General features: G+C 39.5%; 3 protein-coding genes across 10 annotated transcripts in view; 1 reads left to right on the top strand and 2 right to left on the bottom strand.

The window, feature by feature from the left end:
* Window positions 1–8311, bottom strand: part of AK7 (adenylate kinase 7) — a 34902-nt gene extending 26591 nt beyond the window's left edge. The window contains exons 1-6 of the mRNA XM_052783101.1: window positions 8210–8311; window positions 7400–7582; window positions 6239–6347; window positions 5162–5256; window positions 4270–4380; window positions 424–507 (exon numbers count right to left, since the gene is read on the bottom strand). Coding sequence (XP_052639061.1) covers window positions 424–507; window positions 4270–4380; window positions 5162–5256; window positions 6239–6347; window positions 7400–7582; window positions 8210–8287 — 660 coding nt within the window. The 5' untranslated portion in view covers window positions 8288–8311. The remainder of the gene's footprint in view (window positions 1–423; window positions 508–4269; window positions 4381–5161; window positions 5257–6238; window positions 6348–7399; window positions 7583–8209) is intronic.
* A 966-nt stretch (window positions 8312–9277) lies between these two features.
* GSKIP (GSK3B interacting protein) lies at window positions 9278–14102 on the bottom strand. 3 transcript variants are annotated; one of them, XM_052783100.1, is made up of 3 exons: window positions 14003–14102; window positions 11821–12079; window positions 9278–11195 (listed from the first exon to the last, which is right to left on the bottom strand). In XM_052783100.1, the coding sequence occupies exons 2-3, from the start codon at window positions 12076–12078 to the stop codon at window positions 11034–11036; spliced, it is 420 nt and encodes a 139-aa protein (XP_052639060.1). In that variant the 5' UTR covers window position 12079; window positions 14003–14102; the 3' UTR covers window positions 9278–11033. The 3 variants fall into 3 exon arrangements, with proteins under 3 accessions (XP_052639060.1, XP_052639058.1, XP_052639059.1); XM_052783098.1 differs by lacking the exon at window positions 14003–14102 and adding an exon at window positions 13383–13690; XM_052783099.1 differs by lacking the exon at window positions 14003–14102 and adding an exon at window positions 13153–13376.
* Window positions 13605–17051, top strand: part of ATG2B (autophagy related 2B) — a 49431-nt gene continuing 45984 nt past the window's right edge. For 3 of the 6 annotated variants that reach the window (XM_052783096.1, XM_052783097.1, XM_052783095.1), the window contains exon 1: window positions 13606–14116. In XM_052783096.1, the coding sequence (XP_052639056.1) occupies window positions 13955–14116 (162 nt within the window). In that variant the 5' untranslated portion in view covers window positions 13606–13954. Of the gene's footprint in view, window positions 14117–17051 lie in introns of all 6 variants that reach the window. The other 3 variants (XM_052783093.1, XM_052783094.1, XR_008234559.1) reach the window with 2 other exon arrangements.

Genomic DNA, 17051 nt, shown 5'->3' with positions numbered 1-17051 from the left:
TTTTTGAGAAAAACTGACTGGCAGCCTACCAAAACCAAGAAACTTTTTTTTTTAACTAATATTCTTTGATCTCGACAAATGTTATTTTGTATTCCAAATAAAAGAAATGCTTGGAAAAAAAGAGAATATAATGTTGAGAAAAAAGACATTTTTCCTGATTCCACTGATATGACAGACATATTCTCACTGTAAAGTACATATAGAGATACTGTTCAAAAAGTATGGAGAAAACTAAAAAACATGAAGAGCCAAAAAAGTAGAAAACACTTCCACTGTAGCTAAACATTTCAAAGGGATCAAATAATCAGTTTTGTTCAGAATAGCATTAAGTTTATGATACCAAAGCTACTAAAAATGCACTCAATTTCAGTGCAATTTGCCCCTAGAAATTAAATGAACCTTCAAAAATAGTTGGATGTCTACCTTAAAAAAGTAGTGCAAGACTCCTTCCCCAGCTCCATATTGATGTCCTGAGGCAACAACATAAGTTGAAAATTTATGTTTGTTCTGTGAAGTAAAATCAACAAGAAAGTTTTTATAAAAATACGGTACTGCAAATGGGATACTGGCTTACCCTGAAACTTGAGTGAGTACTTGTGTACTAAATATACAAAGTCTGTAAATTGTGTCACTTAAAATTTATAGCTAGATCAATTGTTGCATATCCTGTAGTTTCATAAGTCATATTGCTAGCATTTCCTTCAAAAAAAACATTGCTCAATCAGAACTGACCTGTCCACATTTGAACTGAAATTCTAAAAATATATAAAATTTTTAAGAGTTAAAAAAATTGGAAGTTATGTAAATCAATAAAGTGAACAGGATAACTCATGTTTCTACTTTCTATTTCCAAGAAAAATAACTCTGAAATTCATTGAAGCTATTTTTTTAGCTAAAGGAGTGGGAAATGCTGGATTAATGATTTTACAATTGCTTTACTTTCATTTTGACATACAATTTAAAAAAAAAATAATCTGTGAACTAAGTGTTTTACTAACCACACATCACGATCAACCCATATATTTTTTTGCTGACCATTATTGCATAATATCATACATTTGCCTGTCCTGGCTGCCTGTTTATGTATGATGTTTCTATTTGGATCAGCATTGAGGATGGTTGTACAGAGAAAATAAAGATGTCTAAATCATCTTAAGGAGAAAAACATTCCAGAAAATCATTTAAATTAGGACTAGTCACTTTGAAATTTTTAAGGTGAAACAAAATTATTAAATAATTCTCATGTTGTAAAGATCCTAGACGTTATGTATCTATGTAACACTATGTAAAAGAATGTGCATTTACCAGCAAAGGGAATAAATGCCCAGATTTGGGATCTACTTCTTTTGTGAAAAAATGCATCTTTTGTTATTATCTTTATAATATTTCAGAAACTTAAAACTAAGAACACTGTTAGACAATCTTTGATTCTATAAGCAAAGCCTCCTATAAAGGGATGGCAAGTACCTGTGCATGTGTTTTTATCTATCTACTTACAAAAATAATATTTTGTAATAAAAACTATCTCAACTCAGTTGAATGCAACAGCTTGTTAGTAATCACGAGAAACATTAAAATTAGAAGACATTACAGATAGTGTAAGAGCTCCCACGCTTAGTTTGCTTGGGTAGTATCAGGATAGAAACTGTACCCTAAGAGCAGCAGCTCCCAGGATTGCGCTGGACAGACTGCAAACGTGGCCCAGAAGAAGACATGCTGTAATTTCCATCTCCCAGCAGGAAAAACCTGCGTCTTGTGAAAGCACAGGAGGTGCTATTTCTCATCTCCGTTAAGAAGAATGTAACACATAGGATTATCTTCCATTCACCTTGCAGTAGCTTCTGCAGTAGCCACTTGCGGAGACAAACCACAGTTCGGCACCGAGTGCTATACCTCACTGAAATACAAACCTCTAGAATAGGTTCAAGTCCTCTAAAATACCTATTTAGTGTCGCAAGTCACACATATGAGAAGGTACTACTTGAGATGACTTGGATATACTTAACTTAAAAAATAAGGCAATTATTAGGCAAGCTCCGGTGACACACAGCATGTTTAGTCACGGGTAAAGACCTTCAAGTTCCCGTGTAATATTCATTAAAGCCACTAGATGTCACCTTCTAGCTATTATAATCAGTTCTAGGCTTTGGTTGTTTTACGTTTTTTTGTTTTATGCTAATAAAATGCTTGACGTGGGAAACAGGTCTAAATTAATGGATTCAGGAACTGTGATGCCACTAAGAACAGAGCTGGGAGATGAAGAGATCTTCTGTCTGTGGTAGGCTGAGGTTTCTCCAAGGATTCTGAATTTGGCAGGACCCCAGAGTCAGTGACTTCTGAGAAACGCTACGCAGCCTGAATGCCCTGCTACAAAGGTAAAGGTAAAAAATTGCTAGTGGTAAAAAGCAAAGACTTCTAGCTCACAACCCTTGCTGAATTTTAAGCAAAATATAGGTGGGAGAGACACTTACTTAGAGGTGTGAAATCTTCCTTTAAGCAACAACAGCCATTAAATTGCACTTTGAACAGATACCAAGGCAAAGAAACCCTTCTATTCTTGGTGCAAGTTCTTCTCTACATGACTGACACGGCTGCTGAATCCTAGTATCTCCTGCTGAACTCTTTGCAGGGACTGGTAACACTGTCATTTCTTTCACAGATAGCATATTCCCCAGATGCCACTGAATTTAAAAATGAGGAAGAACTGTAATCAGAAGTCTCCAGCCATCGCAGGAAGCTAATGTTGATCTGCTGGGAAGAACAGATGCTTTGGAGCCTTCCTGTTCCAAAGTGCTGACAGAAACTAAACAGGGGCAATGATACCCATTGATGCTGCCCCTGGAGTTCTGGAGGAAAAGGGCTCCTTTTGAAAGGCCTACAAGAGGTATATATTGAAAATATTCAAGTTGCTTTATTGTGTACTGCTACATATTGTTCCACTGTCTTCTCAACAGAGACATTCAGCCTGGCAAACATTTAGAAGCTAATTATATTAATAGCTTTGTTATGTAGTGACTCAGTGGTTTGGACTAGTCAGAAAAATTGAGTCAATAGTTCATCTGGGTGTTACTTGTGGCAGAAGTTATTGCGAGGTTTGGTGGACGCTGTTTACAATCTTCATGTTCCTAACTACATCACAAGTCTGAAAGTTATTCCATAGTCTTATAAACCCATGTTAGCACAGTAAAAGTAAGAACAATTTGCCACTGATTTTTCAAGCCGTAAACCAAATTTTACTGGCATTCTGTAATATTAAACCCATGTTAGAACAGAATATAATTTCTAGTTCTATTTTCTCAACAGGGCATAAGAAAACACATGTATACTCAAATCTGAGTAAAGGTTTTTTCCCCCTCTATAATTAGCCTGATAAATTTCTGCAGTGGACACTAAATTATATTTATTATGGGAGACTGCTAATGCACAAACAGAATGACCAAATGGCACCTTCATCATACAGTGTATTTCATTGTCTTCCAGTTCTCTTTCCCAACCTCCACAGTACTTCATTGCTAATGACAATAGTGTCAAATTTCCTGAGTCATGAAACACAATCTGAGCCACTGTTGATATTTATTTAATAATAGCTCTTAATCACAAAGAGAGGCATGGTCTCTTCTCTAGTAAGATTAATAGTCTAATCAGGTTGGAACAAACAAAGCTGCAGGAAGTGATCTTAAAAAAACATATAAAGTGATAACATATTCTAGTTATTCTGGGTCAGGTCTATGGCCATGATTTTAAAGTGAATCATAGGGTGCAATAAAAGTCAACAAGCTCTCTGCTTCAAGAGCACAAACTATCCAGGAATGAGACAGGTGTGGCCAGAACATCTTCTAAGTATTTAAATGAGACATAATATTAACATAGCTTGCTATTATTTAAAGATGCTGCTTTTCTTTAAAACTACACTAATATCCCTTTCCTCTACCTTCTTTCATCCTCAAGTCTTTCCCCACGCAGGCCCCAGCTTTACTTCTCTCTAAAAAACATATTGTTTCATTGGCTGTATCAAATCAGATAAGCATGATTTACTCACAGCGTAAGGAAAAGACAGAATTTGGGATTTGTATTATGCAGACACTTATGTTTCAAAAGACAGTCTTCTCTGTACTTGATATTTTATTAATAATTGATGTTATCCATAGTTATCAAGAGAATAACATACTCTTAAAATTTATTCAAATTGTTGGTAATTTCCATTACTAAGATAATGCTCTAAGTAAGAAAACCAAACAACCTATTTTTATAAAAAAGTTCATTACATACAGTTTTCCCAAGTTTGAGAATGAGTTTTTCAGCATTTATGTGTTCCGTAAAGTTAGGATGAGATTTTCTTCTGCGATAATCTTCATCGGTAAAAGGAATCTCGGGATCCTCCTATGAAGGAAGAAATGCGACTGTTATACATGTTTTAAAACAGAACAATTTTTAAAGGCCTACATGGTTAAAATAAGTTCTTAAAAAGTATTTTTAAAATCTGTTTTAACTTTGTTTTCATTTGAAATTCTTAACATTTCTGATTCTGATACTTGAGGTTCAACATTTTGAAAATGTCAATAGTTCAATTTCAATTTTCACAGAAAAATATTTTGAACTACTTTTTATATTTTAAAAAAACATTAATTTTTGCTATATATAGCATTACACAAGCTTGAAAAACACTATTTCTGTAACACTAAATTTCAGAATTGCAATAGCATACTACAGAGCGTCCCACATGGTTCCTGGTATCTGTATCTATATATAGATATATAGAGATATATCTATATATAAAGCTGTATCTATTTATCTGTCTATACACTGATTTAAATATGTATTTAATTAAATATGTAGTAAATATGGGATTTTTTAATACTGAAGGACAGTGCATATTGTGGTTAGCATAGGTCTTGCCTCTTGTGCAAACAGTCCCTAATGTCTGCCTGTATTATTGTAGCCCAGTGCCTAAACTTTTCTGTCCAGTGGAATAAATTTAACAATTTTGGCAGTAAGCAGTGGTTCAGCGTGAAAGGATCATGAGAAAAAACACACTTGCTGACACTAACTTTATTAGCTATTGTTGAAGTGCATACTGAAATACTTTAACTGAATTTTATGAATATTTTCCATTAAATGGAAATATTCAGTTAAAAAATATTAGTATTTTCATATTACTTACAGGGTCAGGGGGTTTGCTTTTTGCCCAGCTCATTATTGTTGAAACGAGAATGAATAACTTTGGTGTTGCAAAATGCTCTATTTCCATATGTAAGGCTGTTAAATGAAAGCAAATGACTTAATTTATTGTAAATTGTATTACTCAAACTGTGGTTTTGCTTTTATATAAAGGTCCTGTACAGACATTTATACCATAATGTGATATGCATTTTTAAGCAAATACTTCTTATTTGGGTTGGTATAAAATAAAGATAATAAATCAGAAAAGAAAACAAATAGACAAATAATGGTAATAAAGAATAAAATTATTTGGAATCAACATAATGTCCATAGGGCTACATATCATGGGGGAAAAAAAAAGAAACATTCTATACTAGGAAATGATTCATCTTTATGGATTGTTGAGATACTGAAAGAAAATAACTGTGGGTTTTTTCAAGATTGAAACAGAAAATCTACAGAATTCAAGTAAAGCTTCCTTATTTTAGTTTAGAGCAAAATAATTAAATGTGGGTTATGTAACTTATGATGTTATCCAAGTATTTATACTGTAAACAGGAAAGCATAACTTAGTTTAACTATCATATAAAGAAAAATATTGCACTGTCACCATAAAAAGATTCCAGACGCCTATTAGTATTTGGATGTAACAATCGGGAAGAAGTTTCAGAAAGACTGTTAGCAGTATTTTTTATTGGACTTTTAAAAAAAAAATGAAAAATTACGTAAAATACTGAAACATTCTTTGAATATCACAGGAGCAAATTTTCTACCCACCTCCCAATGCAAATAGATAAGACGACGGTTGGTAGTTATTTAGGGAAATAACTGGCTACACAGGTATGTCATTTAATGTGTTGGACCCTTCCATGACAGCTTCTCTACCTTATGAATGCTTGAGTGCATTCCATGGTTCCTTGCTAATTAATTGAACAATTCATGCAGCATTTCTCCATCAAGGAACACAGTTTCATATTACAGTAAACTATAAATAGCTGATAATTTCATTATACATTTATGGTAAATTTTGATGGCTGTATAGCAACCATTTTTGTGTTCAGTTGATAGCTATACTAACCAGAAGCAGCCCATGTTGCTTCCTCAATTTGATTTGCATCCTCAGTGATATTATATAAAATGATCTCACACTCAAGCAAGTGACTTAAGAGCTCTTTTCGAGAAGAGACCTGGGGAAAAAATTAGTTAGAATGTGTCATTTAAAAGAAAAAAAAAAAAGAAAAAAAATCCAAAATTCCTTTACTTTTCAAGTTTAACTTAGTGATAGAATGTAGTTTTCTAACATTAGGATGTTAGAATAATTCATAAGACGGATATCAAACTCTATATGTCAGATACAAGTAAAGTGATAAAATGTAAATTAAATGCTGAAACTTCTAATTTACTGTACACATTAATATAGTTCAAAAAGATGTACAATTTTTAGTGGTATTTTAGGATTCATATTTTCAGTGCAATTGTGAATATAAAAAAATTTTCTATGACTTTTATAGGTATTTTAAACAAGGATCAGTTGGCAGAATGGGGAAGACATAAAAAACGTCCATTTCTTTGCAAAATAGCATGCTATCATTTTTGTTAAATGCAGATTGTCTGCATCACTTGAGCAAGTCCAACAAACACTTTGGGCAAGAGCAGTGATTAAGATTAAATACTGCCAGCCGTAATTTTCTGATTGAACAGCTCAGCTGTATAGACGTTTAAATCAAAATTTTCAAATGTTTGAAGAGATTCTGGATAATCAATTTGAGACAGAGGCAATTTTAATTTCAGAAAACATATCTTTATACAAAGATGTAGTTATTCAGAACAATTAGCTGCTAGTGAAAGCTGTGATTTCAGTGAACAGTTAAGAAGGGGGACCCTAACTTTGGTTCCAGCACCACTACCTTTAAAATGGTGATGAAAGACACAGATACTTGAGGTGTGTCTTTTGAGGGAAAAAGAAAGCAGACCTGTAGATCATCAGGATAGATGATGTCCTTGTCCATAACTATCTTTTTAAAAATCTATTTTGAGTCTGAGTTCCTTCCTTTTACTATTTGCTGTATCAGACCTAGCAGGGAGTAGACAACAGTGTGCGGGAAGCAGAAGGAATAAAATATAGGTACACAGCTTCCAGCAGCAACAAAAGACCATTTTATTAATGCGGGTCATTTTACATGACTTGCAAGGTTTCTAGTGTTGTCTAGTGGCAATCTGAAATAAGACTCTTACTTACTGCATATATTTCCTCTGCAAAACGTGGTTTAGCACTCTCTGCTTTAGAAAGGGTACCCACTACTTGGTAGAGTCCCTCCTTCGGCCTACTAGAAACTTCAGCAGCTGGATTATTTTCATCTTCCTCCTCCTCTTCTTCTTCTATGCTTTCAAGCGATGCCCCAACAACACATCTGGATAAATACTGCGATATACAAGATGCACATTTGTATGCAAATATATATTGAACCCTACACAGCTTCTCATGATCTTAGGAAGACACCAACACTGTCTGACTAGCCCTGATCCGGTTGTAGGTAACGTAGCTCAGACCACAGCTTCCCGTTGAACAGGAAAAAGTTAGGGACTCCTCAACCCCAGCTGTAACGTTTTGTCTTGACTTGTGCCCTACGCCTCAAAGTCGAAGGTGTTGGTGAGTCCCTAGAAGCCTCTTCTCTGCAACCTGGCTCCTCTCAGGCAGGTGTTACCTCTCTCCACAGTGACCAGGCGTTGCCTGCGGTCTCCCGACCTGCTTTATCCACACCTCCTGCTCCTAACTCTCATTTTTTCTCCTCCTTATCTTAACCCCTTCTCGCCCCCAGTCCCTCTCCCCAAAAGCTATTTTAGCTGACCCCGGCTACCCGGCCGGCTTCCCGCCCGGCCGAGCTCCCTGGAGGCCAGCCACCGCTCCCTGCCGCGCTACCGGCCGGGGGCCAGGCGGGCGCTCCCCGCGACGGGCTGCGGCAGGCGGGAGGGCGGTGGCGCCTCAGGCGGCGACCGCTGAGGAAGAAGCCGCGGCCGCCGGCAGCTGCGGGCCGCCCCCGGCGGTCACCTCGCCGATGCTGCGGCCGCAGTAAGAGTCGAGGTGGTTGAGGAAGACCCGCCGGCTCCGCGCTGGCCCCGCCGCCATCGCCACAGCCTGCGCCGGGGACGCGGCCCGTTGCTGCGCGACCAGCGGCGGCTGCGCAGTGGGCGCGGCGGGCGGGGCCGGGCGGTGCGGCCTGCCAGCCGGGCGCCCTCCCTACCGGCTGCGGCCCCGTCTCGGGCAGCTCCTCTGGTAAGGACCATCGCCAGTATAAACAGGCATTTAGTGTGTACGCATACCCTTTTTTAATACCGAATTCAATCTATCTGTAGATAGACAGATCTGTACTGTCTGACTTCTAGACGCCGAACAGGACAAAACGTACGTAGTACTGCTGAGACAAAACTAGCTTTAATTGGGTTATTAGACATCCTTTCAGATAGCAGGCAGGCTTTGAGGCTTTTTAGGCAATTCATAGATTAACAGCTACATTAGGCCAAGCAGCACTTATTCAGGGGTTCGGATAATGAAAACAACTGACAGATGAAGGAGACCTACGGAAATTCTCCGTTGTCGGTGCGTCAGAGAAGCTCCCTCCATGCAGGCAGCAATGCCCAAGTGTAGGGACTAGAGAGCGTTTTCTTCATACTCAATAGCCCAGACATAGTGGAATGACATAGCTTTCCCATTTTTCAGTTAACGCTGCAGTATGTTCTTAAGAAACAACAGAAGTTTCTTCTGGTAACACCTACAAAACACCTGTTTTGAAAGTATTTCTCAGCTTAGGTTTATAATAAGCACACAAAATGACAAAGCATTTTAAAGATGTCGAAGAAAAAAAAAATTTTAGCAACGTAACATTTAGTTTGGCATTTTTCCACTTGTATTTCTAATGCTTCCTTTCCAAGTCCTTCTTTACAATCACCTACTTTGTTTTTTTCATGACAAAGTTTCAGCAGATACAAATTTGCAGCCAGAGGTTTTCAAATACTCGTTAACTATTTAAGATTTTTTTATGGGCATGATGACTTTGGTTGTTCACTCCCCCCTTTCCAGTAGTTCACCCCCCCCCCCAAGAAAACTACAACACACCAATGCATTTCTTTAATGCTTTAGTCATTGAAATTGAACAAGTAAATTAGTTGCAAGGAAAAATATTCAAATATAAATTTGGTAAAGTACATTCTCCTCACAGAGGACTAACCGCGTGCCACAGACCTGTGTGCAAAAGACAGCCTATGAACAATTTTTAGAGCGCGGAAGCATACCCTAGGGCAGAGGATTAATATCAGAAGTTTCAACCCCAAAAGATAATAAACTAAGCTCTGGAAAACAGAAGCGCTAACTACAGTTGTCTTGTCAGTCATAGTTGTACATCACTACCCCAAAGCTATTACAAAAGCTCTACTAGGCTTCTCCAATTAATATGACTAATCCTTAGCAGGCAGAAGTGAATATAGCTCTACTGAAGTCACTGGAATCTGTGACTTTTATGAGAACTGATGTACCCCTAAGTGTGGCTCCAAAAAAGCTACAGCATGTACTTGTCACAAAAGCATGGCAGAATAATGGCAAGATTATTTAAATAAAGATGCACAAATACTGAATAATACAAGAATACAAAAAGTATGAACATCGCAGAACGTTAGTTCAACAGTACTGGTATTTCTAACCAACTGTAATTTTTAAAAAGTCTACCATTCAGTACATACTTGAAAAGTTACAGCAGAACAATAGATTTATAAAGAGATTTGTACCAGTTTTTAATTAGAAAATACAAGTTATATCTTCCAGTTTGTATTAGTCTTAGCAAATTTCATACAGCCTTTGGTTTCAAACCAATACAATGCAGTTAACATTACAGTGCTTGCTTAGTATTCATTAGGAGAGGACGCTGTACAATTGAGGGAGAAAATGTGAAAAACGGGAGTACCAAAGTACTGTATTATAGAAAGTAAAGGCTGAAGCAAAAATACTCTTGGATATATCCTGTACATCATGTAAACACGCATTCAGAGTAGTAAACAGGCTAAAATGTCTTCCAAGCCTCCCAAACAGTTACAATAAAGCATACATATACATATATATATAGCATATATAACATCATCTTTAGGAAATGTAGCCCCTTACATCCTAATTCTGTGCTTAACTCATTTCCAATTCAGACAATACATTCATACATTAGCAGTACATCTCATGTATTATTTGGAGTTTGCTGGTTGCCATAGACAAGGACAGATCAAATAATACTGAGCCTTGCTTTTAACTCAGATACTGTGACTATATAAGCAATGGTCAACTGTTCAAGAAACATCTTTCTTCTTACCAAAGCTGAGAATTTTCAGATATATGTATAGCAAATCAAGCTGAAATTCTGTTCTTTGCAGAACAGTAGTTTTCCAATTATTTTTCATTAATTGGGTAAAGCAAGTAGTTAGCTTCTATTTTAAAAAGGAGATACGAAAATTATCAGTAAGCACACACAAAAACAGATTACTACTTGTATATATAACATTCAGTCTCTATATACTTTTTTAGAGTTTTGGATAACACCACTTTGAAAAGAGACCAAATCTTTTGAACGTTGTAAGAAGCAACTTACTTGCTCATCTACAACAAAAAAGAAAGTGAAATAAGAAACTTTTTTGTTATTTATCCAAGTGGCTTCTAATAGCATTCTGATATATGCAAATCCACTGTAGCAAAATGTTATAGAGTAGTAGTAGCATGAATTAGATATTAGTGGAAGAAATTAAGCTTAAGATGTTTGTGATTATGTTTGTAAGAAAGATCTCCGTGCCTCATACTAAGAATTCCTTCTAGCATTAAACCTTCCTCACATCTGGGTAAATCACGACTGACTATCTTTCTTCAAAGCTTCTAGTCTTTGTAGTAATGCATTTCCAAACACCTCTCGATATGCAGGGCTGAGAGAGTCCAATAAGGAGTAGACAGTTTCGTGGTATGGAGTTTGCAACCCATCATCAGTCTGATCAAAATCATAAGCTACTACCTGCAACAAAGAAATCACTGGTTAAATTTCTGTGGTTAGAATCACCTTGCAATGGGAAACAGATATCACAACATTTAACTTTGCCAGCCAGGGTAGTACCGTGAGAACAAAAGTTACTGGATTTAAATCGCAATCTGTGCTTTCTACTATGGGGCTTAGTGGTAATACAGTATTTAGACAGTTTCAAATACCTTTTGTCCAAAACTCAGAATATTAGTAAAATCTATGGTTATGACCTTTGAAAAGAAGTCTTACATCTACATATTTGCACAAAAAATACAGATGTTGCAAAAAGGAGTTGTATACATGCTGTATTACTGACTAATCTGGGTACCCAAGAAACCCAAAGACTGACATGCCTGCAACAAATTGCTGCTTCAATCTTCATGATTTTGTCTCAAATAAATGCCTGTTTTTTCATCAACTTCCCCTCTTGCTTTGTTGGAAGTGTAACTAGTTAAAGTTCCACTTTTTAGGTGAAAACATGTAGAACGGGCTTTCATAAAAGTACAAGAGGAATATGTATGCTGTTTTGGTGTCACTGAAGTATTTTTCTAGGCACCTTTTGAACACGATCATTGTTCAAAACAAAGAGGCTTAAGAAATTATAAACAAATCAGTTTACCCTGAGTCCTGCTTCGGTGAGCTCCAGGCAGTATCTGTTCCTTTCCCTGGTTTCCACATTGATATATGCCACATCCTCTGCACAGGGAAGGGTTTTGGAGACAAACATGTTGCTGACAGCAAACAGAACATCATTCACAACAGCTTCGGCCTCTAGTCTCATGTCTTTCACATCTGTTCCTTCGAAGTCTCTATAATCAGAATCCCCTTCAAATCCCGTACTATTGGACAACTCCATAGGATTGCAATCAGTCTCCATTCTGCATATGGAAACATTTATTTTAGATTTGTCATACCACTATACTCAATATATATTAACACCATAAAACCAGAGTTATATCTTAAGCAGACATATTTAACATTGTCCAAAAAAAAGGAAAATATGAGACCCAGTGACTTCCATAACTCATGAAATGACAGTCCAGAGAACTCAAAACCAAGGTGTGAGAACAACTGCTTAAGAAGGTTACATTAGCACATAGAAGCAGAATCCGTATCGCTGGAGTTGCTTCTTCTTATGCAAGTAACTCGCATTCTGTTGTATAAGACTCTGTTATGATTCAGCAGTCATTAATTCTGCACTTTGCTGATCCAGAATGCAGTAGGAAGACAAGTCATGCCTGGAAAAACTGAAATCAATAGCTGCAGAAAATAAAAACCTATTGTTGGTGAATTTAAGAAAGACTTTGAAAAGTCTTTTGGGACTAAATGGGTTATCAGAGACTATAAAGACATATTAACAGCAGCTTTTTGTTTACACTCACTGAAGAACAATTCTCTTGTTTAGCCTTTACGCGCAATTGTCAACACATTTCAGAGACACATATAGCTGGCCTTTGTAAGCAACCGTTACCAAACCGGGACAGACTCTGTGGGTGTTACCACAGCGGCTCCAGCGTTTGCCTCTCAGATACCAGTATCGCCACGAAGCCTCAGCTAACATACATCCACAAGGAACCCCCCCCTAAGGCCAGCTGGGAAAGCCCCTTGGGACGCTGCCCCGAGTGCTCTGGTAGCCGAGCACCGCTGCCAGGACGGAACGAGGGCTGGCAGTAACCGATCTGCAACACGCAAGGCATTCGCTCCGTTAAGATTCATCCCTTCCTGACAAATCCCACCTTGGACCTACACACAAATTCCAAAGGAGCTGAAGGCAACAAGGGAGCTGGCTACCGAGCGGCGCAGCCTCCCAACCGCAGCCAGTCACTCCGGTTTACCGACAGCGAAGCAGCCACGGGTCACACCGGCGCCTCCGCCCCGAGCAGCGCGGCAGGAGCGGGGCGCCACCCCCGGCAGCGCCGCGCCCCGGGGGCCGCCCTGGGAGCCCACCTACCAGCCCCGGCGGCGGGCCTCCCGACCCCGAGCGGCTCCGGACACAAGGGCGCCTGCCGCTCCGCCCTGCCGGCGGAGAGCGACCCGCCTTGCTGCCTCCCCCGGGGCCGTTCACTAGAGAGGCGGCCCCCACCGCCACCGGCTGCGCCAGGGCTCCCGGCCCCCGCCGCCTCGCCCCGGCGCCGCCCGCCAGCGGAGGCCCCTCCGGCGCGACACCGCCCCCTCACGCACCTCCCGCGGCCGCTTCCGCCCCCGCGTCCTCCGCTTCGCGACGCCACTTCCGCGCGAACGTCACGGTGCCGGTGACGGCGTTCAGCCGCGGGGGGGCTGCGCGGGGAGGAAGGAGACAAACAGCCCGGATCGGCCCGGCCGCCCTCGCCGGCGGCGGACAGCTGACGCGGGGCGGGGGGGGGGCGGTCTGCCCGCCTGCCGGACATCGGCCCCTCACCCCGCTCCGCGCACCGTTCTGGTGCCCAGCGCGGCTGCGGCGGCCCCCTGCGCGCTCGCGGGTCGCCGAGAAGATGGCGGCGACGGTGTCCGAGTGAGGATGGAGCTACCTGTCAGCGCCTCTTTGCCCTGAGGGGAGGCAGTGCCGCCCCGCCGGCGGTGTGAGGGGCGGCGGGGGCGCCGCTTGGCAGCGGGAAGCCCCTGCGGTAGCCCGCGCTGAGGAGCGAGGCTGGGCCCGGCGGCTCCCGCTCAGCTCCCTCTCTCCGCCCGCCGGAGGGGCCAGTCCCGGACCCGTCCCGCCGCCCGAACCCGACCCCGACCCCGGCGCGCCGCGCGGCCCCCGGCGCGCAGCCGCCATGCCGTGGCCTTTCTCGGAGTCCATCAAGAAGAGGGCCTGCAGGTACCTGCTGCAGAGGTACCTGGGCCACTTCTTGCAGGAGAAGCTCAGCCTGGAGCAGCTCAGTCTGGATCTCTACCAGGGCACCGGCTCCTTGACGCAGGTCCCTCTGGATAAGTGGGTAAGAGATGCCAGCGGTTCACCCCCTCGGCTCCTGCTGCGTCTGAGCGACCAGCTGATTCCCTGCCCCCGGCTACCACCCACTTTATTTTCAGTACCCAGCCTCCTTTGTGTAAAAAGTTACAGCCGTAGTTAGCATTTCATCCAGGGAACTCTTCTCTGATAAGCTAATACTTAAAAAAAAAAAAAAAGGAAATCTGGGTATTTATTATGCATATGTTTTTCTAGCCACACTTTGGTTTTGTTATTTTTAATTATGATAAAGGAAACAAAAACCTAAAAGGCGGCAATAGCTACTGTCACACTTTGAACCAACTGAAGCTTTTTTTTCTGTCCTGGCATGTATGTATTTATATATACGTATGTGTGTTTCTATACGCACACACAGGTATGCATACTTCCAGCCTGCTGTAGTAATCTAAAGGTCTGTGTCCGTGTTTGTAATAGTTCATAAAGTTTCTTGGGTTAATTACCAATGTTCCTGAATTCTACCTGCCAGTCAAGTGACTGTCAAGAGGAGCCTTAAGCACTGCTGTGCGTCAGTCATTGACTTCCACGGTAGCACAGATGATGAACTAGGTACACCGGCTTATTGCTTTACAACGTACTTTCAAAACACATTTTACGATACTGTGTTCTGGTATTAGGCCGTGCTGGGTACTTTTTAAAATACTTGTGAATGTGTGACATTTTCAAATAATGCTTTTCCAGTTGTTTGTGTGAAAATATGTTTGAAAGTGGCAGGAGACAGACGTTTGTGGAAATGCTCAATATTACCAGTGTTTTAGTGTGGGCTTTTTTGTTGTTTGCTTGTTTGTTTTCTTCTTTTCTTTCTGGCTGTGTCTGCAGCTTGTTTTCTGTGGCAGGCAGTAAGGCTGTCTCGCTTTAATTGAATTATGCCCTCTAGTGGGTATCGCCGCACTCTTCACTAGTCAAAGGGACATTATTTAAAATGTAAATACTTTGGAAGAGCCGCAGTTATGGACCAGTACTAAACGAACAGTTAATTATGTATACACAGTGATTAAATGTATATACAATAATGCTTAGGTTATCTTCCCCATTTGTAGATCAGCGTTTTTCTTTTTCACATGTAAACGATGGTATGTTTGAGGTTCTCTGCACGTGACTCTCATGTATGACAGATTGCAAAAACAGATGTCACGGAAGTACTACAGCTCTTTTTTTCCCCCTAGTCATTGTAAGCGTGTTCTCTATGAATCACCAGGATGACTGTATTTTTACATACTATCTTATCCATTTTTGTGGATATTTCTGTTCATTTTAATATTGTAGCTATTTCAGCCAACGTTGTAGTGTTTATAGATTATAGAGATATATAGGAATACCTGGGGCTGTTAGTGTAACCCCTTTGACTCTTGGGACCTCAGCTGTTCAGAAAAATCAAAATGTAATCCGTGATGTTTGTGGTTGAATTTTAATATACATGGAGTAGTACTTTTGCTACTAGTATTACTGTGATTTCCAGCTGGAGACTTTCAGTCAATAATGTGGGAACAAGTACTGATGTGAAGGCTGCTTCAGTTTTAAAATTTCACTTGGAACGCTCTAATTGCTGCTTACTAGGAACAGCTGGCTTGTTTATGAAGTAATTTAGCTAAAGAATACTAGGATTTTTTTTTCTTTTAGATAGTAAATTTCTATTTCAAAATAATAAGGAATGTACTAAAATACACTTGCCTTTATTGCCATGTACGTTGGTAGCAAAAAGACATCTGAGTCAGATTTATTCAAAATATGGTAACTACCTTACTTCCTGCTGTAGCAAATTATTTTGTATAGGTTCAAGTAATTTAAATGAATCTGTGATATTTTCAAATATAGTTTTCATGCCAAATAATTATTTTTGCCTGATTTTATGCTACTACCACATCTATCATTCTCATATTTAGCTCAAAATAAAGTTTTAATGTCACTGAATCTTAGTTGATTATTTGATTCTTAAATTTCCCAATAGAACTGTTTCAGGTTCTGTTTCTTTAAAGTTAGTGTCCTTTTCTGCTGCTTGAGTGGACTTCGGAACAGAAACTAGAAAAGCCAAACATGCAAGCAAACAAAATGCTAAAAGCAAAGTTACTAAGAGTATGAGCAGAGCAACAAGATAACATGATGGGAAAGTTGCACCAGAAGATATAAGAATGAAAAGTGTCATTTTCTGAAAACTTCTTTTGTTCATTTTTATTTCTAAATTATTCTATATAATTAGAACAACATTTTAAAATGAAAAGCAACTTTTGATTTTTGTTTTTTTTTTTTCCCACTTTTGATGTGGAATTTATGCATTTTCTCAGGTAAAATCAGTGGCCCTGTTCAACACAGGAAGGTCAAAGCAATACTTTTTTTTTGCCAGTTGATGATTATGTCCTAATATTATAACCATAGGCTTTAGTAAGGTCTTGTATATATCAGAAAGTTGCACTCACTGAATTTGGTACGTGATTTAGATTATTTTTTCTTCTATTAAAGCAGCCTAGATAGTTCTTGTTCAATAATTTCAGTTTTAACTAAATTTTTGAATCAGGGCACAAACAGGGGTTTGCATTTTTTTAACATAAATGCGAAAAATATGTTTCCTCTGTACGGATGTAATGAAAGCTATATATTGCAACAAGTGAGTCTTTTCACTTAAAAATTCCAAGTTACTTCAGAGCTGGTGTTTGATTTTTCTCATCAATTTCACTTACTCTGTATGATACTGAGGGCAACTTGATTGTAGTTTTGTTTATAATGTCATTATAAAGCACTGGATTAATGGAACAGTTTCTGTAGAATATTGGTCTGTCCACTGAGCTTCAATTTTTAAATTAGTGCTGAACACTAATCACATTAAAATATGATTTAGAAACGGCAAGTATGTTACACAGCAAGTGATGATTATTTGGTTCTGTTGTTCCAGTGTCACAGAGAAATGTAAA

This window comes from Harpia harpyja, chromosome 3, assembly GCF_026419915.1.
Source record: "Harpia harpyja isolate bHarHar1 chromosome 3, bHarHar1 primary haplotype, whole genome shotgun sequence".
NCBI classification, from domain to species: Eukaryota; Metazoa; Chordata; class Aves; order Accipitriformes; family Accipitridae; genus Harpia; species Harpia harpyja.
Note: the sequence above shows the minus strand (reverse complement) of the source record. Positions and strands in the feature narration are given on the sequence as shown.